General features: G+C 42.8%; 1 protein-coding gene across 2 annotated transcripts in view; it reads right to left on the reverse strand.

Moving 5' to 3' along the window:
• LOC147679581 (solute carrier family 2, facilitated glucose transporter member 11-like) overlaps positions 1-26,229 on the reverse strand; it is a 318,984-nt gene that overhangs the window by 918 nt on the left and 291,837 nt on the right. For both annotated transcript variants that reach the window (XM_086943164.1, XM_086943165.1), the window contains exon 11: positions 677-804. In XM_086943164.1, the coding sequence (XP_086799290.1) occupies positions 677-804 (128 nt within the window). The remainder of the gene's footprint in view (positions 1-676; positions 805-26,229) is intronic.

Consider the following 26,229-nt stretch of genomic DNA (forward strand, 5'->3'; position numbering starts at 1 on the left):
TCTGCAATTTTAAGACAATTTTATAAAGTTTAAATAATGCTCTTAATACCCCCAACTGTTCCCACCTTGGAACACTCTATAGAAAATAAAATGTTAGATAACTGCCATGGTAAAATACCATGGCATTTATCTTATATTTTTTATTTTTGATGGAAGCGTGGCACCCTGTCAGGCTGCAGCAATTCCTCTTTCTCATGCCTCTTAGCAGAAAGAAACAATCTCTACTGATATCATGAGGTCATGCCCTAAATTGCTCCATATCTTTCTGGAATCAGTATTCACTATAATTTGTGCCCACCAGATATCAATGCTGTCTCTTACACTGAAGTTTGACTTCTTAAAGGGAATTGACGGAGTATCCCAACTCAATCACCTCCGTTTACTAGTTTTTAGCCTACTGCCTGTCTTAGTGGTCTGATTATAAATTAAAGTGGCATATATTATTCGATCTCGTCCATAAAACTACTTAGCATCATTATTGGAAATGTATAACAAAACCTCCCAAACAAAAAACCAAACTAAGCAGTTCTTGACAGATTGATACAAATCTGTGAAAACAGACAAAATTCAAACATTGATTTAAAGAAGAAAAAAATGATACATACACATCACTGAGAAAAGGACAAACTTTTTTGTTAAATGATTGTTTTACAAAAGTAAAAAGATATATACATACCACTATGAAAGGAAAAAGCATCCCTACTACAAAAAAACTAATCCATCCCATAGAACCTCCTATCGTGTGAGCTGCTGGGCGTGCGGACTGAGTGAACAGTTCAGTAATCAAAGTGACAGTAACACCACCTAGAAATTTTGAAATAATGACGACATCAGGCATAGTTTTGTAACACAGCTGCGAAACATGTCTACATTTTTCACGCAAAAAAGTTTCATGTTAATGAAACATTCGCAAACCAGAAAGACACTCAAACATACAAATCGTTCTTTCAAGAAACACATTTACAGTGTAGTCATGCTAAATTAAAACCAAAAAATTACTGAAATTCAAAAGGTATGCTTGGACCACAATCCATAAATTGCACAACAGCCATGCAAATCATAACTCACATACAAAAATGCAGTGCTCATTACCTGATCCTCTTGAAGGGACAGATGCTATTAAAAACATCTTAAAGATGTCATTACATATTATATGACTCTTAGCACTGTGAAAGGGATGACTATGAATGTAATATTGTTTAATATACTTATACTTAGGGCCTGTTGGAGGAATAGAAGGGCTAGGGGTATGCTATGATGAATTAAGACTCTTAGGGGTCCATTAGGATGACGGGCGGACTTAGTCCGCCCGCCATCCCATCGTGTGAAGGGACCGCCCGCCATACGGGCAGGGGTCCCGTGGGAGGTATTAGGATGCGGCTACCACAGTGGTGGGCGCATCCCATATTCTTAGCATTGTGGCGGGCGGTGCTGAAAGCACCGCCTGCCACAATGCTAAGAATACATCTTGTGCATTTCAAAGCACAACGTGACAGGCACCGTGCGGTGCCTGCCATGTTGTTCCTTGAAATGCAGGGGGGTACCATAGGTACCCCCCATGTGCACTCTCCCCGGAGTCTCTGGGGGCCCACAACGGGCCACCGCAGGGAGACTCTGCATCCCTTTCCGTGGCGGCATTGCAGCCACGGAAAGGCATTCTTGAATATTGTGTAATATGGTTGGCGTTGTCTGATAGACACCGCCACCATATACAGCCTTTTTCCGCCGCGGTCGCAAGGCGACTGGGGCGGAAAAGCGGCAGACGGTCTTTCCGTCCGCCGCGGACCCCCCCAGCCATCTTTACATGGCAGGGGGTCTTTACAGCAAGGATGGTGGGCGGTTCGCCCCCGCCAGTTTGGTATGGTGTGCCTCAAACTGTGACTTCACGGAGGAGCTGCGATGACTTCATCGACGGATCCATGGCCCGGCTGAGAACGGACACACGCAGATGAAGCGACTAGGGGACTCGGGAGGGGTTTTGACTTTCACCTGCACAGCTTTGCCACAAGAATATTCCTCGCCCACACGAACTCAGGACCATGCTTGGGACACTAGGACTGGGTGGAATCACTTACCTGCATGTCGTGGACAAGGCATGCTGGTACCTGTAGTTAGCCGACGCTGCTGCGGTGCTGTTCGTGAATCCAACCCCGCCCACCTGAACAGCCAATCCAGGCGGGACAGAAGGACATTAAAGATAGACTCTTCTGGCATTTTTAAACTGTAGCTGGGGCTGGCATCTGAGGAAGGTATTGCACCGAAACGCGTCATGCCAGAAGCTCCATGGAAATAAAGACCCTTCCCACACTCCCCTGCTGTGTCTCTCTGGTTCTTTCACCCCAAAGAATCATTTGTGGCATTTACTTTGCACGCCAGTCCTGAGGCGTGCTGTGAGAGACCCGCTTCGTTCAGAGGTCAGTGCCAAAGGGACAAAAGCTTCGGCACTCTTCTCTTCCATGATAATGGAATGCACTGACCCGCTGCATCCACTCTCAGCCTCTGTGCCTCAAACTGTGACTTCACGGAGGAGCTGCGATGACTTCACCGACGGATCCATGGCCCTGCTGAGAATGGACACACGCAGATGAAGCGACTAGGGGACTCGGGAGGGGTTTTGACATTCACCTGCACAGCTTTGCCACAAGAATATTCCTCGCCCACACGAACTCAGGACCCTGCTTGGGACACTAGGACTGGGTGAAATCACTTACCTGCATGTCGTGGACAAGGCATGCTGGTACCTGTAGTTAGCCGACGCTGCTGCGGTGCTGTTCGTGAATCCAACCCCGCCCACCTGAACAGCCAATCCAGGCGGGACAGAAGGACATTAAAGATAGACTTCTGGCATTTTTAAACTGTAGCTGGGGCTGGCATCTGAGGAAGGTATTGCACCGAAACGCGTCATGCCAGAAGCTCCGTGGAAATAAAGACCCTTCCCACACTCCCCTGCTGTGTCTCTCTGGTTCTTTCACCCCAAAGAATCATTCGTGGCATTTACTTTGCACGCCAGTCCTGAGGCGTGCTGTGAGAGACCCGCTTCGTTCAGAGGTCAGTGCCAAACGGACAAAAGCTTCGGCACTCTTCTCTTCCATGGTAATGGAATGCACTGACCCGCTGCATCCACTCTCAGCCATTGTGCCTCAAACTGTGACTTCACGGAGGAGCTGCGATGACTTCATCGACGGATCCATGGCCCGGCTGAGAACGGACACACGCAGATGAAGCGACTAGGGGACTCGGGAGGGGTTTTGACTTTCACCTGCACAGCTTTGCCACAAGAATATTCCTCGCCCACACGAACTCAGGACCCTGCTTGGGACACTAGGACTGGGTGGAATCACTTACCTGCATGTCGTGGACAAGGCATGCTGGTACCTGTAGTTAGCCGACGCTGCTGCGGTGCTGTTCGTGAATCCAACCCCGCCCACCTGAACAGCCAATCCAGGCGGGACAGAAGGACATTAAAGATAGACTCTTCTGGCATTTTTAAACTGTAGCTGGGGCTGGCATCTGAGGAAGGTATTGCACCGAAACGCGTCATGCCAGAAGCTCCGTGGAAATAAAGACCCTTCCCACACTCCCCTGCTGTGTCTCTCTGGTTCTTTCACCCCAAAGAATCATTCCTGGCATATATATATATATACATATATATATATATATATATATATATATATATATATATATATATATATATATATATATATATATATATATATATATATATATATATATATATATATATATATATATATATATATGTCTAAACAGGAAGTAGCCATGTGCGAAGAGAACCACAATAATAGAAGAACTTTACTCTGTATAATCTATTCCCGTGATCAAAGTCAGAGTCACCTGACCGAAACGCATAGGGCATGGCCACAACTGTTTAAATAAAACCGCCTATCACCTAAATCATGACGAGTGAGTGCCTTCTTCAAACTTTCGCATCGCAGAAAAATTGCTTATATATATATATATATATATATATATATATATATATATATATATATATCACTCAGCTGTAGTCTCCCACCACGCCAGCAAAGCGACAGAGAAACCACGCAAATCCAGCGTTTCTTTTGGGCACAAGGTTTTATTGAAGGTCGAGTTTCCAAAATCTGGCGCCTTTCGGGCATCCGGCTTGCTCACAGATCGTCAGTAAGTGAAACATTAACCATTTAAATAGTAACCGTTCCATAGTTTTTTTCAGAAGCATTTTTTTCAATCTACTCACGTGGTGATGGAAAGTGAGAACATACTACTCAATACAAAAAATGTCGAGTATGTCTTCCAAACATTATTAAGATTATACAAGTAAATGTTGAATGCAAAATGGAATAAAAACAAATAGTAATTAAATCCATATAGACATTAGTCTGAGCAAATTGTATACATTGAAGACAATTAAAACAATGTATATTAAAAAAGTATATAAAAGCATGAAGTCAATGACCAAAACGTTGTTGTTTAAATACTGTGTTAGTCCATACTAGTTGTTATATGTGCAAATAATGCATACATATCAAATGTGCAAATAGAGCATAGAGCTGAAATGTGCAAAAGATCGCATTAAAGTGCCACATAAATTTGTGCAAAATGCCACGAAATTATGTGCAAACATTGCAATGTGCAAACAATCAAATCTAGAGAGTCTACATTTTAGTATAAATACAAAAAGAGATCATAATATCTTGTTGTGCAAAATACTCAATATTGTATGGACAGAGGAATAAATATATAAATATATAAATAAATAGTTCAATTTCTATTCATTAAATTAAATATTAACACAGTATAGTTTCAAATATCTATATATATATATATCCATACTAATATAATAAAGAGAGAGCCCAAACCTTTGAGGCGGGTAATCTCAGGAACCACAGCACCAATCACAACACTCAATACAGCGTTGGAAAGAGCAGTTGCAGCAGAAGGACATATGTTATGCAGACGCCCACCATATACATTTAAAAGGTAAAAGAACCGTGCCAGCAAAGTAGTCCCTTGTGGGAGTGTCTGCGTTGTGCTGTGGGTGTGTGCTGGGGGCGTGACAAACGCTGGGGGCGTGTGGTACATTCCGCCCTTCATACCATGTCTCATATTGTGTGCTAATCCCACCCTGCTCCCTTTAAATACCCCTGCACCCCATAATCATAACCCACTCTTACTCCGTAAAATTCCCAACACCCTTAAACACTAACCCATCTTAACCCTATAAATATACCATGTACCCCAAAACCCAAACCTATCCCTAAACCTGAAAAAATACCCCTGTACCCCAAAACCCAAGCCTAGCCCTGAACCCTATAAATACCCCTGTACCTCAAACCCCAAACCTACCCCTGAACCCTAAAAATACCCCTGTACCCCAAAACCCAAACCTAGCCCTGAACCCTAAAAATACCACTGTACCCCAAAACCCAAACCTACCCCTGAACCCTAAAATACCCCTGTACCCCAAAACCCAAACCTAGCCCTGAACCCTTAAACTACCCCTGTATCCCAAAACCCAAACCTAGCCCTGAACCCTAAAAATAGCCCTGTACCCCAAAACCCAAACCTACCCCTGAACCCTAAAATACCCCTGTACCCCAAACCCAAACCTAGCCCTGAACCCTAAAAATACCCCTGTACCCCAAAACCCAAACCTAGCCCTGAACCCTTAAAATACCCCTGTACCCCAAAACCCAAATCTACCCCTGAACCCTAAAAATACCCCTATACCCCAAAACCCAAACCTAGCCCTGAACCCCAAAAATACCCCTATACCCCAAAACCCATACCTATCCCTATACCCTAAAACTACCCCTGTACCCCATAACCCAAAACTATATCTGAACCCTTAAAATACCCAAACACCCCAAAACATATACCTCGGTACCCCAAAACATATACCCCTATACCCATACTTACCTTATCCAAACATTTTTTTAAAAACATGCTTTTACCATTCATGCATTTACAACGAATTTTGTTGTAAATGTATGTGTGGTAAATGCATATAAAATGTAATGCCATGTGTTATAATGGCATTGCGGAGTCAAGTACTTTTGTAATGAAAGTATGCGGAGTGATGGTATGCAGAAAGAATGTTGCGGAATAATGGGTGTTTACCTTCCCCCGGTAAGTACATTGGTGGCACGGCGGCCCACATCTCCAGCAACATACTCATATTTTTTGACTACCCATTTGAAAAATGCACAGGTCTCTCTCATTGATGGCCAGCACCGACATACACTTTTAGACACACCTTCCGCCACAAGTTCTAGAATTGCGAACTTTAGAGCTGGGGAGCTACGTTCGAATCTCGGCATCATCTCAACATCCTGTGATTCCAGGCAAATCGCGTTGTCTCCCTGTGCCTACCACAAATGAATGTGTTCTTCTGTAATGTAAATTGTGCTCATGCCATGTTGTCGAGTTCGCGCTATATAATATTGCAAGGAAAAATAAAGTAGGGAAACTCGAGTTCACACACTACTGAACGCGCACTCTTAAGTGCATCAGCAGTGCACTGTGAATCAGAGCGTTTCACAGGCATGTCACAGATAAGTAATGCTATCAAAACGAAATCCTACAAAACAATATACTACTGGACGGCAGCAATTCATACCCGGACAACGTCGGACGGGCTTTAGTATATATATATATATATATATATATATATATATATATATATATATTCACTGAAAAAACCATAGGTTTCATGAGTGTCATAGTTCGCTGGACATTTCACTCGAACAAAACCATAGAACTTCCTCCTTTATAGTTAGTTGTGCTAACTATACCTCGCGCGCCTGCAATGCACTGCTGATGATGTCACATAATACATCATTCATGACATTGTCAGTGACATCACTGATGACATCACTGAAGACATCTCAAATTACATCACTGATGACATCATCCAGTGATTGTGGTTTTGTTTGAAATTTAAATATCTATTATATATACCAATCTGTATTGAAGATTGAGTGGGTATATAACTGTCTGGATGGGGGACTTAGTAGCTGTCTTACTGTTTGTTTAAGTGAGTAATTAAATGTGTCTCATTAAATATATGGGTTAGTAACCAAACTATGTGAATGTGTGTATCACTGTGTCTGTTGTTGTATAACCTGCTGCATCAATTGGTCACTAACTACATCAGTGTCTATATTAGTTATTGATTAGTTGGCTGAGGCTTTGGAAGGGAGACTGGGTGTATCTGTGGTTGGGTGGGGGAGTTGTAACTCTATGCATACATGTGTGAATAGTTTATTGTCTAGACATATGGGCTTAGGAGTGTTTATGGAAAAAGTTGTTTGGGTGTCTGAGTGTTTATTTGTGTGTTGGTAAGTGAATATATGTGTCAGTGGTACATCTCCAATAAAGTAGAAAAATAAAAGGCATTTTATATGAGAGTTGGTGTATATAAATAAGTATATGTAATTGTGATTGTGAGAGAAACTGTATGACTGAGTGTATAATTGTAATAGTGATTTTTTAACATAGTAACTATGATTTACTATGTGTATGTATAAATCAGGTGTTGTGTGTATAACTGTGTGGGTGAGTAAATGTAAGCGTGATTGACTCTTTTCTTGAGTAAGTAGCATCACTGCTTAACCGACTTGGATGACTGCTGATGTGTCAATGTGTATATAGGTGTATGAGTACATTTGATAGTGTTACCATTGATCAGTGACTGCATGTATAAGTGATTCTGTGGGTGAATGAACAGTTGTTTGTGTAGACTTAGGAATCAGAGAGTGTGTATATAGTAACTGATATGGTACTCTGTATTTTACAGTGAGTGATCAAAGGTTATACTAGTGTGTGATGAGGTGTATCGGATTGTCACGTGGATGATGTCATCAGTGATTTTATCAGTGATGTCATTTGAGATGTCATCAGTGATGTCATCAGTGATGTCACTGACCATGTCATGAATGATGTAATATGTGACATCATCAGCTGTGCATTGCACGCGCGCGAATTATAGTTAGGACAACTAACTATAACGGAGGAATTTCAATGGTTTTGTACAAGTGAAATGTCCAGCGAATTATAACACTCATGTAACCTATGTTTTTTTCAGTGAATGTCAAAGGTTTTTTAAATGCTAATTCCTAACTATAACGTCTCTGAAACGTATGCTTTTTTCTGTGAATTTCAAAGGTGTTTCATAACGTCTCTGAAACCTATGGTTTTATCAGTGAATTTCAAAGGTTTTTTAAATGCTAATGTTTAAGTGCAATAGTAGTTATACCTATTTTTTTGTACTGAATTTCTACAGTTTTTGAACTGTTTATTTATAAATATTTTATTTATTAAACAACAAGATATATTTTTCTGAAAATTGCAAAAAAATAAAAATAAATTTAAAACATTTAGTTTTTTTGTATTTTAATATATTTATATAATTTGCTTTATTCAATTTTTTCAACATTTTTTGGGGAGTCGCACACCCAAAGGGTGTGTGACTCCCCAAAAGTCGCACACGCGTTGGATGTGGGTATTCTAGCTGCCATTGGTAAAGTCGTGAAGGATCTGCATCTGGTCGTGATGGATCTGGATATGGTGATCGACGAGTGCGTGTTTTTTTTCAGTTACGTCATATTCGAACAATGTTACATGGTGTGCGTGACCGATATGCGCGCGGTCCGTGACTCCTGCTCCTGTGCATTCGCAACACGTGCGTATTACGGTACGCAATGCTGGCAGGCCCCACGTGACATCATATACATGCTCGGGCGCGCTGGGTGCGCGACTCTCACAACATTTTTTATGTTCTAAAATGATATGTACCTGTCTTTAATGTACATATTAGGGCAAAAGATTATCTAAGGTATTCATAAAAATAATATATTTCTACTAGTAATTAACTGTGTCAAGTGCGCGCTTCGTGAGCGCACGGTGCACAAATCCCATGTGACCTTAAAAAAAAGATTTGATTGGTTCATAACATTTCCCACTGTAGCTATTGAAGGACCCCACCCATTTTAATTATTCTGTTTATTATCAGTTGATGAGAGACATCTCTTCTTCTTCCAGAGCTGGTTTTAGATTTTTTTGGTGTTTTTAAAAAATTGCATTGGAGAAATGGCATCTGGTTCGCAAGCTCCTCATCATTCTTCAGATGAAGATATCTTGGAGGAAGATCCACCCAAGCAGAGGCCTGAATCAGTGGTATGAAAAATGTTCACCTTTCCTGCCAGAGAAAAAAAGGTAAACGCAAGAAAAGTCACATGCTTGCTGTGTGACAGGGTCCTGATGCAAGGCAGTGACAAGAAATACTCCTGTGGAACAGCGAGTATGTATAAACATCTGCGGACCATTTACCTGAAGAATCTTGTACGAGAAGACATGAGGCGTGCAGCAAAAAATCCACCACCAAGCATTGCTACCACCTTCGGAGCGTCCACTTCAGCACCACCAGTAAACATTTGCTCAGAATTTGAATTTCTACAGCAGCACTGCACTAAGTGCAAAATCATCATCTGGTATGGTGAACAGTCAGTGGATGCTATGTGTGCAGCTCAACGGAACCACAAATGCAATTTAATTTTTTGTTTTTTGTTTTTGGAATGATGTTGAATTCCAAAAGCTAACTGTTTGCTTGTTCCTTTTTTGTTCAATGTTTAAAAAACACCAACAAAAAGTACAAAAAAAATAGAAAACAAAAGACAGAAGCAAAGAAAAGTTCAGAATTACCTTATCTGGTTTAAAATAATAACTATAATTGCATGGTAATGTCTGAAAGTTTGGTTGAATGTATGTGTAGAGCATGATTAACAGAAAGAATGCATTAGTACTGTATGGTGAATTTATAGGGACAGATCTATGAGTAAGATCTGCAGCATGGCACTGCAAGCCCTTTAGGTGCACCGCGCTGCGGCACTTCTGAAACACAGGGAAGTGATGGGACATATTTACACGAATATGTTACAATTCTGTGCTCCCTCTGCACTAACACACCAACTGCAGCCATGCAGTGACGCAGGCACCCTTGCACCATGGTGCAAGGATATCTGTGTCGTGGGGAGATGTTTTTGTGCAGGAAGGGACCACTTCCTGCACAAAAACAATCACTAAAGCCCTTTTCCTCCTTCAATGTGTGCTGTGGAATGCAGCATGCATTGAAAGAGGAAAAAATGAAGAGAAATAAAAACATTTCTCCTTGTTGTTCCTCGCTACACCACCACCTTTCTCGTAAATTTTGAGATGTGTTATTCCATGGGTGTTGTGTGGGAACAGACACAGCAACACCCATGGAACGCCCCATCAATTCAAAGTGCTGTGTTTGAATTGTTCGTATTTTCAAGGAGAGGAAACGCCATGCAGGGTGGCTAGTCCTCTCCTTGTAAATATGGAGGAGTCCCCATTACATTACAAAAAGTGACGTACTGGTGGCGCAGGGGGCTTGTAAATCTGCCCCATAAGTGCTTAGGTATTGGCAGAGTGATACAATAAGAAAATAGTGCTGGATGGGTGATTGATGAACATGCATGAGACTAACAAGAGGTATCCTAGGCTGCACGAGTACTACTTCAGTATTTAGCGGAGTGTACCAATAGTATGTATCTGCTGAGGTTTGTAGGGATTGTGCACAGAATATTGTAAGTGTACTTGTGTTGGGGCCTAGGTCATTCTATAAGAAAATCACTAGTAACTAGAATGATGGCAGTGCTGCAAACAGAGTGCTCAGTTAATTTATAAGTGTTTAGGTATTGTCTCTATGCCTGAGTCCTTCTGCAAGTGCATAGACAGTGACTGGGTTCCTAGAGTGCTAGTAGTTGACAGGAGGATAAGTTTATAAGCGCTTATGTTTCAGCGGAGTGATTGGATAAGGACGTGTTTCTGTCAGGATGATTGTAGGAGTGGACACAGACTCACAGTGTGATTCCAGACATGCATGACTATTACCTGGACTTTGGCAGGACTGACTCGGTAGTCTGCAAGGGGTTAAGGGACTGCATACATTGCGCACTTTTGACTCTAACACTGCTTGTCTTAATGCCTGAATCATTCTGCAAGTGCAGAGACAGTGAATAGGTTCCTAGAGTGCTAGTAGTTAACAGCAGGAAAAGTTTATAAGGACTTATGTTTCAGCAGAGGGATTAGGTAAGGACATACTTCTGTAAGGATGATTGCAGGAGTGGACAGAGTTGCTTTAGAGCCATAGAACAGATCAGCAGAGCTGCTTTAGAGCCAGAGAACCAGGTCAGCAGAGCCGTTCTAGAGCCAGAGACCCAGGTCAGCAGAGCTGCTGTAGAGCCAGAGAACCAAGTCAGCAGAACCGCGTTAGAGCCATAGAACCAGGTCAGCAGAACTGCTGTAAAGCCAGAGAAACCAGGTCAGCAGACCTGCTTTAGAGCCAGAGAACCAGGTCAGCAGAGCCGCTGTAGAGCCAGAGAACCAGGTCAGTAGAGCTGCTCTAAAGCCTAATAAGCATGTCAGCAGAGCTGCTCTAGACCTAGAGACCCAGGTCAGCAGAGCTGCTCTAGAGCCAGAGACCCACGTCAGCATAGCTGCTCTAGAGACCGAGAACCAGGTCAGCAGAGCTGCTGTAGAGCCATAGAAATCAGGTCAGCAGAGCTGCTTTAGAGCCAGAGGACCAGGTCAGCAGAGCTGCTTTAGAATAAGAGAACCAGGTCAGAAGAGCTGCTCTAGAGCCAGAGAACCAGGGAAGCAGAGCTGCTTTAGAGCCATAGAACCAGGTCAGCAGATCTGCTTTAGGACCAGGTCAGCAGAGCTGCTCTAGAGGCAGAGGACCAGGTTAGCAGAGCTGTTTTAGAGCCAGAGAACCAGGTCAGCAGAGCTGCTCTAGAGCCGGAGAACCAGGTCAGCAGAGCTGCTTTAGAGCAAGAGAACCAGGTCAACAGAGCTGCCCTAGAGCCTAAGAACCAGGTCAGCAGTGCTGCTCAAGAGCCAGAGAACCAGGTCAGCAGAGCTGCTTTAGAATAAGAGTACCAGGTCAGAAGAGCTGCTCTAAAGCCAGAGAACCAGGGAAGCAGAGCTGCTTTAGAGCCATAGAACCAGGTCAGCAGAGCTGCTTTAGAACCAGGTCAGCAGAGCTGCTCTAGAGGCAGAGGACCAGGTAAGCAGAGCTGCTTTAGAGCCACAGAACCAGGTCAGCAGAGCTGCTCTGGAGCCAGAGAACCAGGTCAGCAGAGCTGCTTTAGAGCAAGAGAACCAGGTCAACAGAGCTGCTCTAGAGCCTAAGAACCAGGTCAGCAGAGCTGCTCAAGAGCCAGAGAACCAGGTCGGCAGAGCTGCTTTAGAGGGAGAGAACAAGGTCAGCAGAACTGCTTTAGAGCCAGAGAACCAGGTCAGCGGAGCTCTTTAGAGGCAGAGAACTAGATCAGCAGAGCTGAATTAGAGGGAGCTGCTCTAGAGCCAGAGAACCAGGTCAGCAGAGCTGCTGTAGAGCCAGAGAAACCTGGTCAGTAGAGCTGCTTTACAGCGAGAGAACCAGGTCAGCAGAGCTGCTTTAGAGGGAGAGAACCACGTCAGTAGAGCTGCTTTAGAGCCAGAGAACCAGGTCAGCAGAGCTGCTAAAGAGCCAGAGAACCAGCTCAGCAGAGCTGCTACAGAGGCAGAGAACCAGGTCAGCAGAGCTGCTTAAGAGCCAGAGAACCAGGTCATCAGTGCTACTCTAGAGCCAGAGAAACCAGGTCAGCAGATCTGCTTTAGAGGGAGAGAACCAGGTCAGCATAGCTGCTTTAGAGCCAGAGAATCAGGTCAGCAGAGCTGCTCTAGACCCAGAGAAGCAGGTAAGCAGAGCTGGTTTAGAGCCAGAGAAGCAGGTCAGTAGAGCTGCTCTAGAGCCTAAGAACCAGGTCAGCAGAGCTCCTCTAGAGCCAGAGAACCAGGTCAGCAGAGCTGCTCTAGACCCAGAGAACCAAGTCACCAGAACTGCTTTAGAACCATAGAACCGGGCCTGAAGAGCTGCTTTAGAGCCAAAGAACCAGGTCAGCAGAGCTGTTGTAGAGCCAGAGACAAGATCAGCCGAGCTGCTCTATAGCCTAAGAACTAGGTCAGCAGAGCTGCTCTAGAGCCAAAGAAAGAGAGCTCTATCAGAGCAGCAGAGCTGCTTTAGAGCCAGAGAACCAGGTCAACAGAGCTGCTTTAGAGCCAGAGAACCAGGTCAGCAGAGCTGCTCTAGCTGACACTGATTGACTGACACTGACTGACTCTCACTGACACTGATTGACTGACACTGACCGACTGACACTGACTTTCCTTGCCTGACACTGGCTGACTGACACTGATTGACTGACACTGACTGACTGACACTGATTTACTGACACTGACTGACACTCATTGACTGACACTGACTGACTACTCACTCTCTACTACTCTCTCTCTGCTACTCACTCTCTACTACTCACTCGATACTACTCTCTTCTAATCCCTCTCTACTACTCACTCTCCACTACTCACTCTCTACTACTCTCTATTGCTCATTTTCTACTACTCACTCAACTACTTACTCTCTACTACTCACTCTACTACTCTTTACTGCTCACTCTCTGCTACTCTCTCTACTACTCTCTACTACCCACTCTCTACTCTCTACTACTCACTCTCTACTACTCCACTACTCTCTACTACTCACTCTCTACTACTCTACTACTCATTCTCTACTACTCTACTACTCTCTACTACTCTCTCTCTACTACTCACTCTCTATTACTCACTCTCTACTACTCTCTACTACTTACTCTTTATTTTATTTATTTATTTATTTATGAAATTTATTAAGCGCAAGCAAATGCCCAAGGGCGTCTCAGCGCTGTGGACGGAGGCAGACCAGAGACTACTCTCTCACTACTACTCTGTCTCTACTACTCACTCTCTACTACTCACTACTACTCTCTCTCCACTACTCTCTCTCTACTACTCTCTACTACTCACTCTCTACTACTCACTCTACTACTCTTTACTACTCACTCTCTGCTTCTCTCCCTACTACTCACTCTCTACTCTCTATTACTCACTCTCTACCTCTCCACCTCTCTCTCTACTACTCTCTACCTCTGTACCTCTCTACCTCTACCTCTACACTACCTCTACACCTCTAGTCTCTCTACCTCTCTCTACACGCACACATATGCACATATATATGCATATATATATATATATATATATATAAGTGTATATATATATACATACGTATATAAACATATATATAATCTGCATATCTATATAAATGCAAATCAAAATGCATGCATACATATACATATATGCATACATATTCATGTTATGTACATGAAAGTTTGAAAAACACTAATAAAAACAAAGCTAAAAAGCCACCTAATTACAAACAAAATTGCTTTAACTTAAACGCGGGCGAGACCTATTGCATTTTCAATGCTAGTTTACTTTGGTTCCATCAAGATGGCATTCAGATGTGTCACACATTTGCCATAAATTCTGAATGTTACCTCACTAGTTGCTCATTAGATCACTGTAGTAAAGCTACTGCTCACCAGGGAAGTCTGCTGCTGGTATTCAAAGTGCATGTTTCAGTATGCATGTTAGAATTTTTTTAATGAAATAGAAGAGGATTTGAGAATTCAAAATGTGCCCTCATTTTTCTTTCTGCAGCACTAATCATAATTTCTATGGCAAAATGAAGCCCCTCATGTTGTTCCTTTGCAAATTAAATGTTTTAAGTGTTACCACTTTATTCCAATCAAGATGGCTTCGGGTGTTCCATACATTTGTCATAAGTAAGACTGTTAGCGCTCTAGTTGTTTTTTAGAACACTCTGGGATACTCTCATTGGGCTATACTTGGGCTATATCTGAATGATATGTGTGCTACATTTGGGCACACTGGTCTCTGGTGGCCATCTTGGAAGAGTTATTTGTTATGAAGTTTCCTAATTTCCTCATTTACTACAGTCTCCTCAGTAGGATATACTTTCAGTTTTTTACTCGAGTTCCATCAAGAAGGCATTCAGATGTGTTATACATTTGCCATAAATTCTGAATGTTAGCACTCTAGTTGCTCATTAGATCACTGTAGTAAAGCTATCATGTCAAGTCTGCTGCTGGTATTGAAAGTACATGTTTCAGTCTGCATGTCAGAAGTTTATTTTTATGAAATAGAAGATGATTTGAGAAGTCACTCAAAATGTGCCCTAATTTTTCTTTCTGCAGCCCTAATCATACTTTCTATGGAAAAATGAACCCCCTCATTTTGTTACTTTTTTTAATGAAATGTTTTACCACTTTATTCCAATCAAGATTGCTTCAGGTGTGCTATACTTTTGTCATAAGTAAGGCTGTTAGCACTCTAGTTGTTCTTTAGAACACTCTGGGAAGCTGAAGTAGAACACAAAGGAATCAACTGACAGTCTCTGCCCTTATTGGATGTACATGTTTTACTGAGAATGTCAGACTTCATTCTCACATGACTGAAAAAGATAATGTGAATTTACAGAAACTATGCTTTAAGTTTAGCTTATTGATCACCTTCCAAACCTCTGTGGGAAAAGCATGAGAAAATAGTTCTCTCTCAAACATCATTCACGATATCCCAGCAGAAGGCTTTTCCACATGGTAAAATCACCTTAGAACACACCACAATTCCTAAAATGAGTATGGTACCATCAACAAATGATTTATAATGTAACTAAAGTCTTAAAACCTTCTATTACCTGCAATGCTTTTTAATGAGGTGCTAGCATGTATATTGGTCCCAAGATGGCTGCCAACACTTCTTGGATAAAGGGCTGACAGCCAATCAGATCTCACGATGAGATGTGTGGTTAGGCTCCACCCAGATATATATATATATATTTTTCCTTTAATATCTAAAAAACTACTGAACAGATTTACATCATTTAACAAAAAAGCACAAGTGTGAACTAAGGCATACCTCTTTGCCAAATTGATGTAATTCCGTTCAGCAGTTCGGGCTGTAGCTGCGATTAAAGGTTCCTGGGGAAAATTCTATGGGGAAAACACGTTTTGGGACCCCTTTTTTTCTCGGCCCCCGCTTGATGAATCACTCCGAGACTTTCAGGAAAGGAGCGAACCGGAGCTGGCCATAAGTTTTGAAAATTTTGCGAAGATTCGTCGACCGGCGCCAAAGTTATTCCAAATAGATTGTTGAGGATTTCCTATGAAAAATAAGTCCTAACTAAAACTTATGTTTGTGATACTGGTCATCTAATCACTAAGATTGAAGGCTTAGAATTTGATTCTCACACCGACACCAAAAAGATGCTCGATGGTGCAGACTGTCCCACTGAAAAATTGTTCATTCTCAAATGTTTAGCTATTGTTTAGCTATTGTCCTTAAAGAGAACTTTTTCGAGTTCAACAAAGTCAGCTACCAGCAGGTACTGGGCATAAGCATGGGGGCGGCATGTGCCCCTAATGTAGCGAATGCCTATATGGGTGCATTTGAAGAAAAATACATCTATAATGAAATTGCCCCGTTTTTCGAAAATATCACCCGTTACAATCGAAAAATATCGATGAAATTTTCTTTATTTGGCGAGGCCCTCAAGAGCAACTGGATGAGTTTATTCTATGGATAAACCTTTGCGATCCCCATCTGAAATTTAGCGGAAATACCAGCTCATCTAAGATTGAGTTTCTGGACGTGTGGATTCTAGTGAACAACAACCACATAGAAGTGTCTCTCTACACCAAACCCTCAGCCCCGAATACGTTGCTTCTTTACGATAGTTACCATCCACGAAGCCAGAGGAATAGTATTCCATTCAGTCAATTTCTCAGGCTCTGTCGTAACTGTATGGATATGAGCAATTTTGAGTACCATGCTGGACAGATGAAAATTAAGTTTCTAGATAGGGGATACCCCAGGAGGTTGATTAGAGATTCGTATAAAAGAGCGAAATACTTTGACAGGGAATCTCTCCTTAAACCTAAAGAGAAAAATGATGAAAACAAATTGGTTATGGTCTCTACCCATTCCAACTTCAATGAAAAACTGAGATTTATTATCAATTCTCATTGGCATCTCCTTAATATGGATAAATCTGTTTACAAATTGTCTAAACCGATTTTTGCGTTTCGACGCAACAAGAATCTGAGAAACATGCTAGTGAGAGCATCTCCCGTTGACCCTCCAGGTCTTATACAAAGGAGTATTACTGGAGCAAATCCTATTACAGGTAGCCATGGGTGTGGCGGCTGCCACGCCTGTGATCAGGTTATCTGTGCCCCTGAATTGAAGTGGGGAAAAAGGAGCATCCCATTCATAGAAATTACCAATTGCAGGACCAGCAATGTGGTGTATCTCCTGATTTGCCCTTGTTCTAAGGGCTACGTGGGTGAAACCGGGAGGGAATTCCGCACTCTGTTTTCCGAACATAAGTCCTGCATTAGGAACTCACGTTTGGGAGCACCACTGGTTGCAAATTGGCAATCCTTGGGACATTCCATTAAGGATCTTAAATGGCTTATCCTTGAAAGGATGAATTGTCCAAAAGATGAAAACGTCGATGCCCTCAGAAGTAAAAGGGAAGTTTTTTGGATTTTCTTTCTTGAAATGGCCGTCTCAGGATTGAATGAGCATATTCCTTGAGAAAATGCCATCCATTGATCTTTACCCTGGGTTCTGTCCTGCTCTTTTTATTCTGTTGCGATAAAAATGAAAGATGAATCTATTTGTGCTAAATTACCTTTTTTCTATCTCTTTGGTCATCTTGTTTGGTTTTTCTATTATATTTTCTTTTGTCCGTTTTTTATGGTTAGTGTTATATACTCTGACGTTTTGTATCTCTTTACTAGAATCCCCCTCCTTTTAGGAGCCGGTCTTACTGTGCTATGACTCATAAGCCTTGCCTGGCTTCATTCAGGTATTACGGTTGCTCCATCTAGCATTTCCCGTTGTATTGTACTCTCTATCTAATATGGCCGCCAGCTATTCTTTCGGGGTCAGTGCCACGATTAGCGGTCTAGTGTCTTGAAGGATTTTACACGTTCCATTCTCCTTGTCCCCCTGCCTTTTAGGAGCCTGTCTTATTTCGCTATGACCCAGAGACTATGTTTGGCCTCTAACAGGTATTTAGGGTGCTTTTTTTTAGCAATTTCCGTAGTATTTTATCACTATCTAATATGGCCGCCAGCTATTCACTCGTAGTCGGTGCCGCGATTAGCGGTCTAGTGTTTGGAAGGTTCTTGCACGTCGTCCGGAATTTATCTACACAGGTGCTGTGTATTATAGTGTTTACTGATGGTATTTTTACCACCTGTGCGTCGGGTTCATTTATTCTTGTCAGCGCAGGAGACAGACCCGTGCAGTGCGGATGAGGAGATCCTCTGATCACTCTGGTTAGGTAAGCTCATTTCGACGGTTGCCTCTATATCTTTCCTGGAACGTAACCTTAGCGGCCTTTTTAAATCGTGCATCCTCTTCTTACACTGCAGGATCACGCTATTGCTTTATCTTTCCCCGCCCCCGGCGGCCTCTTCTACCTTGGTGGATTGGACCTGCGAGTCTTTAAAGCGAATTTAACACGCGCCTGACTTAAGGTAAATTTTGCATTAGGCTTACGTTGCCTACTTCGGGAGGTAGGACCTCTGTGCGAGTTATTCTAGTATAGACTGTGTCATCACCTAATACACCGTATTTCGTGATACATTAATGATTGTATATTGTTTTAATTCCTGTTTTCGTTTTTCCTTTCATTAGTCTTGCCTAATATCCTTAGGTAAATGTATATTTTATCTTTCTTCTTTTTTCTTTATTTAGTATGTATTGTGTTCAGTCTTCTTCTTGGATCGCCGAATATTCGTCCTTACACTTCCTGGTCTAAAACAAATTCTATTGGCTGTCTGATCCTCCTCCAATTATTCAGGTGAGCCTTTTCATCTTCAGGCTCTTGCCGTCCATGTAGACTCCAGCACTCTCTGATATCTAGAAGTAGTATGAGTGTTTTGTGCCTTTTTGTTAAGCCTGCTCCCTAACGGTTCCTCACTCTCTGTTTCTGTACATTACCATACAGATTTCTCTGAAAGTCCCTTGTGTATCTGATATTGACCATTTCATTTCGTAAGGCTATTCGTCTATTATTCCTTCGTTCCAGCCTTCTGGGGATTTTTCTGTCTGGTATGTAAATTTGTATATATCCCACATTGTCCCTCACGTTTATGAGCTTAGGTTCTCCTATTTTTTAACCTTATGGATTACTCAGAGATTTCGAATTGATAGATTTGAACACTTGATTTGTTTGTTATGTGTGTCTTTCTTTGATGCTTTCACTGTTGTACATACAATTTTTGGGCTTTTTTATTATTTAACTCTCTCTCTATTGTAAGTATGTTATTGATTGTATGGTTTACAGCTTGACTATATTTTGTTTTACTCCATGCTTGACCAGTTTTCCCTTCCTTTTTAAGGTTTTTATTGGTTGTATACTTTACTCATTATACTGTTTTTGCCCACAGATATGCTTTTGTTTGCCCAGAAATTTTGAACAGGAACTTACCTGACTGACCTGAATACTTGGAACTCTGTGCCCTTCCTCATTACTGTGATGAATTGCGCCCTGATGAAGGAATTCCCTATTATGGCACTATTCCGAAACGCGCGTCGGCGCTTTTTCTGTCTGGTTGATGAGAGTTTCTAGTTGGTTGAGTCAATATGAATGTATCGGTTTGTGAGCGAGTATGTGATTGGTAGAATGAGTGAGTGATGTATGTGCCTCTTTTTATTGTTCTTCCTGTTCTTGGGCTGATGTTACATGAATTATATGCAGTCCTCATTCAATGAAATATGTATTTTTTGTATTTTGCACATCTGACAGAGATTTTTCTATAAATATAAAAGACAATAAAATAATTTAAATATAATTAGCTGTTCTGTGGGCATTCTATATTCTTGGTACTGTTTAGCTCTTTACATTATTGGGAACTGCCCTTTCATGTTGTTCTAATTATATACTGCCCTGGTGGGTTGTTCCCCTTTATCCTTTTTAGGTTCAGGGTCCCTCTTATGTTCTTTATACTAACTAAAACTTCCTACTGGCGACCGCCAGTAGGTATTATAATTAAGTTTATGCATATGTATATATATGTGTGGGTATATACGCATTTCCTCACACTGTGTGAAAGTGAACATGATTTAAAAACACCATAACTCACATGACACGTACTTTCAATTTCCATTTGGTCTTACCATTTTGAGGTTGATTGTTGCTCTTTATTGTTCTATTTTCAATGTTTTTGTCAACTCTCTGTTTATTAAAAGGCGTCAACTGCCCGCAAAGGCATATGGAGCACCTATTTCAAAGCATAGCATAATAAAAGTAAGTAGTTTCCTAATCCAACTAATTGTTGTAATTAGTGAATCAGGGAACAGGTAAAAATTATCTTCAGTCAAAGTTCCCTTTTTCTTTTATTATATGATTTTAATGACAAAACATTCACAGCAAAAAACTCTTGAAAAAACTTGTGTTTTAATCCTTTAAGATGCTTTGATTATTTTTTATATTGATAAAGTGCATATACTTTTTATAACGTAAACATAAGACACCAATAATTGCAATTTCACCACAAATGTAAGTTATAATTACTGCCTTTCTGTTGCTTAATATAAAGTGCTCGTGCATTTTTCTAACTAATAGTCTAACTTTATGTAACCATGGTTCCAAAAAAATATACATAAGCAGCTGTTGCATAACATACTACACTATTGTACACATCTTTGGATCACTGCTTTAGAGTACTTCATATAAAGTGCTCATGTTTCTACAAAAATAAAAAAAATGTAATCTCAAGGTAAAGTAACCTTGTAAAATACATGTGGAATTAAAATTTGCGTTATTTTAAAAAATAAATCAACTTTGTTCAACTTTGTTCAAATTGCATATGTTTCTATCTTGTTTACATGAGACCCCAGTGATTGCTGTGAGTATGTTGTATAGCTGTGTAGAGGGACACCACATCGCTCATGTCCACCAGCAAATAAAAAGTCTGCCAAGGGATGGCATTAATTTTGTTTAAAAAATCCGTAGTCTCTTCAGTATGAAGCTAATGTCAAAACATAGGGAAACAGCCCTTATGTTCCACTTCAGGATGTTGCTGGTGGGAGGTGAGGTTTTTGTGGTTTCCCCCATTGAGAGCAATTTGAGAATTTCTGCTCCCCTCTTTGGGGTTAATGGGCCCATAAGTGTTAGTCTTGTGGGTGCTTGCTCATATGGCCCATCATGTTTATGAGGTGGGAACTGCAAGACCCCTTGGGTGTCCAGTACGTGGTTTCCCACGTGTGTCAGTGCTGCTGTCGTCCTGTATGTTGTGTAGTGTCATCTCCAACCAAATAATATTTTGTGCAGCATACCCAACTCCCATTCCCATGCTGGGAACACCTAGTGTATACCGCCAAACAAATACAACATATACATGTTGAGATCTAGATGCGGAAACATTACCTTAATGTCCATCATGGTAAAACAAGGGGAAAAAAGGGGGGCTTCAATCAGACTTGTGCGTGTGATTGAGCAGTCGAGTGGGGCACGGCACAGCCTTCATTACCCCACCCTTCATCCATGCCTCCCCTCTTAGCAAATTCTAGACAGCTCCCGGGTGCCTCCAGTTCTTCCAGTAATCTACTAGTAATATTATCAGTTCATCAAACAATGTCATCAGCCAGACGGGCTTTCAGGTCATGTCCCTGCTGCTCTACATTTCCTGTGCTGCCTGATTAATTGGTGCCTGTTTTGAAGTTAGAGACATGGTCACACGATTTGACTGTGAAAAGTTTCTCGCTGTGCTGTAGTAGGTCAGCAACCACTTGTGTCCTTTCTCTGGTGCCTGTTCATTAGTATGGTGGCTCTGTGGCCACCGGCTGCATCTCTTTTGTGCCTTGCAATATTTTCAATCCTCTATTAATGCTTCTGTTAGCACCTGGGTCTCAGTGCCTTGTAGTATGGCCAAGCCTAAGCCTCTTCCAGAGCCTAGAAGGAGTGTGATGTGTCACCCTCAATCATTCAGAGCATGTCCAGAAAGAAGAGGGCATATTTCAGGCCCCAGTGGATCAGTTGTTGCTGGACTGTGCCATATGAGTTGCACTTTCGCTGTACCTCCGTTGTTTAACCCCTTGTGCGCTGATGACAGAACCGCTCCGTCATCAGCTGCGGTGGCGCTGTGCTGAGGACGGAGCGGTTCCGTCATGGCCCGCCCGCCGCTCATGCGTGGCGCGAATTCCGCACCTGCGCTGAGCGTTCTATTGAGCGGGCGGGGCCGTGACGGAACCGCTCCGTCATAAGCACAGCGCAACCGACGCTGGTGACGGAGCGGTTCCGTCACCAGCATGCGCATGCCGCTCTTCCGCCCCGCCCTCTTAGCACTGCGGCGGAATAGCCGCCGCAGTGAAGGGGTTAATCTGGGTATGCTGTAATTACACTAACCTCAAACTGGCACGGGCCGTTCATTCTAAAGAGTTGTAGGATGAGGTCTCTATCTCTATAATTCAACAAGCAGGCTATCATTGAGCGGTATCACTCCTGGTGATAGGGACCACTCTGGTACTCACTGTACTCTTTTGGGACCTTCCCTGAGAGTGTCATGTCCATCAACCATCAAATATGGAACAGCTCCACATTCGGTAACTCAGAGATTTCTGGCAAGCCCAATAATCTCAGATTGTAGCGTATTAACTGTCCTCTGTGCCTTGCGCTCTCTGTTGTAAGGTTTGTATATCCCCCTTGTATAGTTCGTTCATGAGATTGTACCTCCGAAAGCATGGGATGCATCGCAGTGAATGTGGATTCTGTATCCTCTACCCTCTCGGTCAACTTCCTATGGTCTGCACGGAGTAGATTCACTTCCAGAGTTACCATGTCTATCTTGGCTTCCAGGGAGGTCTTGGTGTCAAGAATGGCATGCATGATTCTGTTGAACTGAGACCAATGCTTTTCTAGTGTGGGCTCAAGTTAACGTGGAGGTCCCTCAGAGAGTCATGTTTCACCTTTCTGTTACGGGCCATCTGGGAGTTCCCAAACAATTGTAATGCAGGTTCACCACATGGTTGTACTTATCATGGCCTGGACAACCAATGTGCCCTTCCTGTACATGGTTCACTGGTGGCGGCGGGGATCTTGTCACCAGTCAGTCTGCTCCTGGCCTGGTGGGACTCCAGTTGCCAGCAGTAGTATTGAATTGCGGTTGAGGCCCGGCCCTCCAATGTAGTCAGTGCAGTGAAAGCAGAGGAGGTTGCATTTTGCTCCCAGACAGGCAAATTCTGGGCTACCCTGGCGCTTCTTAGCTCTACCAGCGTGACCTATGCATCCACCAACTCCTCAACTCAGCGTTTCGCCATCTTAGAGCTTTATTTGGCTCTGAGCAGAGCGCAAACAATGTGCTATCCCACAGGAATCCCCCAGCGGCGCTAGTCCAATTTCCTTGGGGTCCATCAGCCTTAGGTTCGGGGCCCTCCACTCTCTTCACCCTTTGCGATGGTCATGTCCTACAGTCTAGGGTGCAGCGGCTTGAATGGTGCCTTTCAGGGGTGCTTAGTCTATATTTGCCAGGCCCAGCACTCCACTCGTCTCTGCTGGGGACAGAACATTGTGGAATTCATCTAGGAGCCTGCTGGAAGGTGGCCGCCAATAGGGCTGAGGTTTTGGGGCCAAATTAGAGGATTTAGCATAGGATTTCACTGGGTCCCTGCTCAGAAATGGACATCCTGCAGCAGCGCCATCTTGGCCACATCCCCTGGGCATTTTTAGTAAATGGTCCACCTCGAAGTGTAGTCTCTTCGTGAACTGAATCTACTATTTCCCATATCACATAAGAAAATGGGGTACTGAAAGTACAATAATATCAAGAACATATGTACAACAAGAGTACCATTATACAAGATAGAAGTTAATTTGCTCGTAGTAGCCTAGTCTGTGGTGTGTTTATGTATTCTTTAAAAGTGGATCGATCTCATTCAAAATTAATAGAAACAATGCATTGGCAGGCAGGTGTTTTGAGAAAGGCATTGCTAGGCCATGCCAGTAATAAAAAAGGCAACTTGCAATCTTGCATGTAAAGAGACTTTTAACGCTTAAATAATGTCTGAGTTACTGAAAAGTGTTTGCACCCATCTAGGAAATGGGGCTCTATGAAACAAATTGAAACTCAGCATATATTGCATCACACAATTATTGGGGGGAAATACTGGCAGCAGCACAATGACTAGGTTCAGCAAAGCAAGAGGTGGCAAGGGAAAGAGAAGCAATGACAAACTCTCTCAAGGAGTATGAGCTTGGAATGACTTTTACAAACGTCCTGTCTTTTAGCGGCATGGCAACAATATATTCTCTGATGAGTGTTTCACATAATTTTCAGGTCATCTGTATGTAACATAATTGGGAAATTGTTGGCTGTTTTGGATACGCAGATGGTAATTTCTTATGTACATACTGAGCTAGAGAATGTCTTGGGGTGCACCATCAATAATTTTGTATTGTCAGACAGCAGTTAAAAGTCAAGCAGAGTAAAAAGTAATCTATCAGGTGCCTTTGATTCTGTTTTTCTAGTTGCACGTGCACTGTAGTATTGTTACAAAAAATATTCTTTCACAATATTAAAGAGGGGAGTTCCACTGACATCACCGTAGAATGTCTTAAGAATTCAAGAATTCAATGACCATGACAACAATTATATATGAAATGAGTAATGGCATAAAGGAGAACAACTCCTTTTTAATTCATCACTACTACTGATGCAATCTATTAAGCAACTTTAAAACATACTGACTCACACAGTAAAATTAATAATATTGCAACTTATAAATTGCATCGCCTCCTAGAAGAAGTGTCCCAGTGCTGCAGTCCAAGGTCCCCCAAGTTACACACTCACAAAAAGAGACAGAAGCAGACTACCTAAACAACCATGTTTTTATCTTTTTTTAAGTTCCTGGGGGCCTGTCGGGAGAGCGAGTTCTACAGATGCGATGCCAGAAAGCTAAAGAGGCTGCCACCAAGGAGCACTCTTCTCACTTTCAGGATGCAGATCATACTAGTCCCTGAGGATTAAGATTCATCAGAGCAGTGCAGGGTGTAGTATCAATGACTCGGGCGGACACAGTTAGGTTGTGAGTCCGATCAGTTGTTTATTCCAGTCCAACTAAAACACGTACAGCGACCTCAGCCAAAGCACTCGCCACAACAGGTGGCAGCTTTCACTCTGCCCACCTGCGCTCGCCTTGAAACGCTGGTCGCGGTGACATTCTAAGTGATGTCACCGCGAGCAGCTCCATTACATGCGGAGACGCCGGGTGGGGGGGGAACCATGGTGGGGGATACCACACATCGCCCTTCCCTGCGGAATGAAACATCAGAATAAACTTGAGAACAATGGTAAACACAAATATTACATCATCACATACTGTTCTAAGTGTCTGGGGGGTCTGGTCATTCTCTGGCTAGTCCTCCCACCCGGGTGAGGGGCCGGCCACTGTTTCTTGGGAGTTGAACCCATGTTCCCCACGGAATTGCCTTCACTCTCCCTTTCTCTACAGGAGTCTTGCCCGGGTGGGTGAAATCTCACTACTCTTCCCAGGTTCCAGATCTTCCCTTCTTGGGTCTTGACAGCATTCATGAACAACTTAGTGATCTTGGTGGGCCTGCTGTATCCTGACCAACTCGCTCTGCCCGTGGGTGATCTGATCTTAATGTCATCTCCTACTTTGAACCCGGCCTCCTGTGTAGAGTTGAGCCTGTCGAATCTTTCTTTCCTCCCCACCATGGCTCCTTCCTGCCTCACTAGTCCTTTCGCTTCTTTGGAGTGGTCTGACCATCCCTTATGCCACCCCATCCACCCAGGGGATAGTTTTGTGTTGGGTATTCTTGCTCGGAGCAACTCGAACGGGGTGACTCCCGTCGTTTGGTGTGGGGTGAATCTGTATGCTTCTATCCGCCTCCATACTTCTTCATTCCAGTTCATGCCGCTAGCCTTGGCTAACTGGATACTCTCCTTGAGGGTCTTGTTAAATCGCTCAACCATGCCATTGGTCTCAGGGTGATACAAAGCACAACGCTTGTATGTGATACCTCTCTCCCTAAGGAAGTCTTCAATCTCTTTAGAACACAATTGCACCCCATTGTCCGTGAGCAGGCTGCTGGGCAATCCTTCCCTAACAAACAACCCTCGAAGGAACTCAATGACGATCCTAGTCGTGACTTCGCTCACCAATTTCACTTCCGGCCACCTGGAGTACAGATCCATGAGCACTAGAATGTACGACGTGTGCACTTCACCTGACAAT

This window comes from Lissotriton vulgaris, chromosome 11, assembly GCF_964263255.1.
Source record: "Lissotriton vulgaris chromosome 11, aLisVul1.2, whole genome shotgun sequence".
Taxonomy (NCBI): domain Eukaryota; kingdom Metazoa; phylum Chordata; class Amphibia; order Caudata; family Salamandridae; genus Lissotriton; species Lissotriton vulgaris.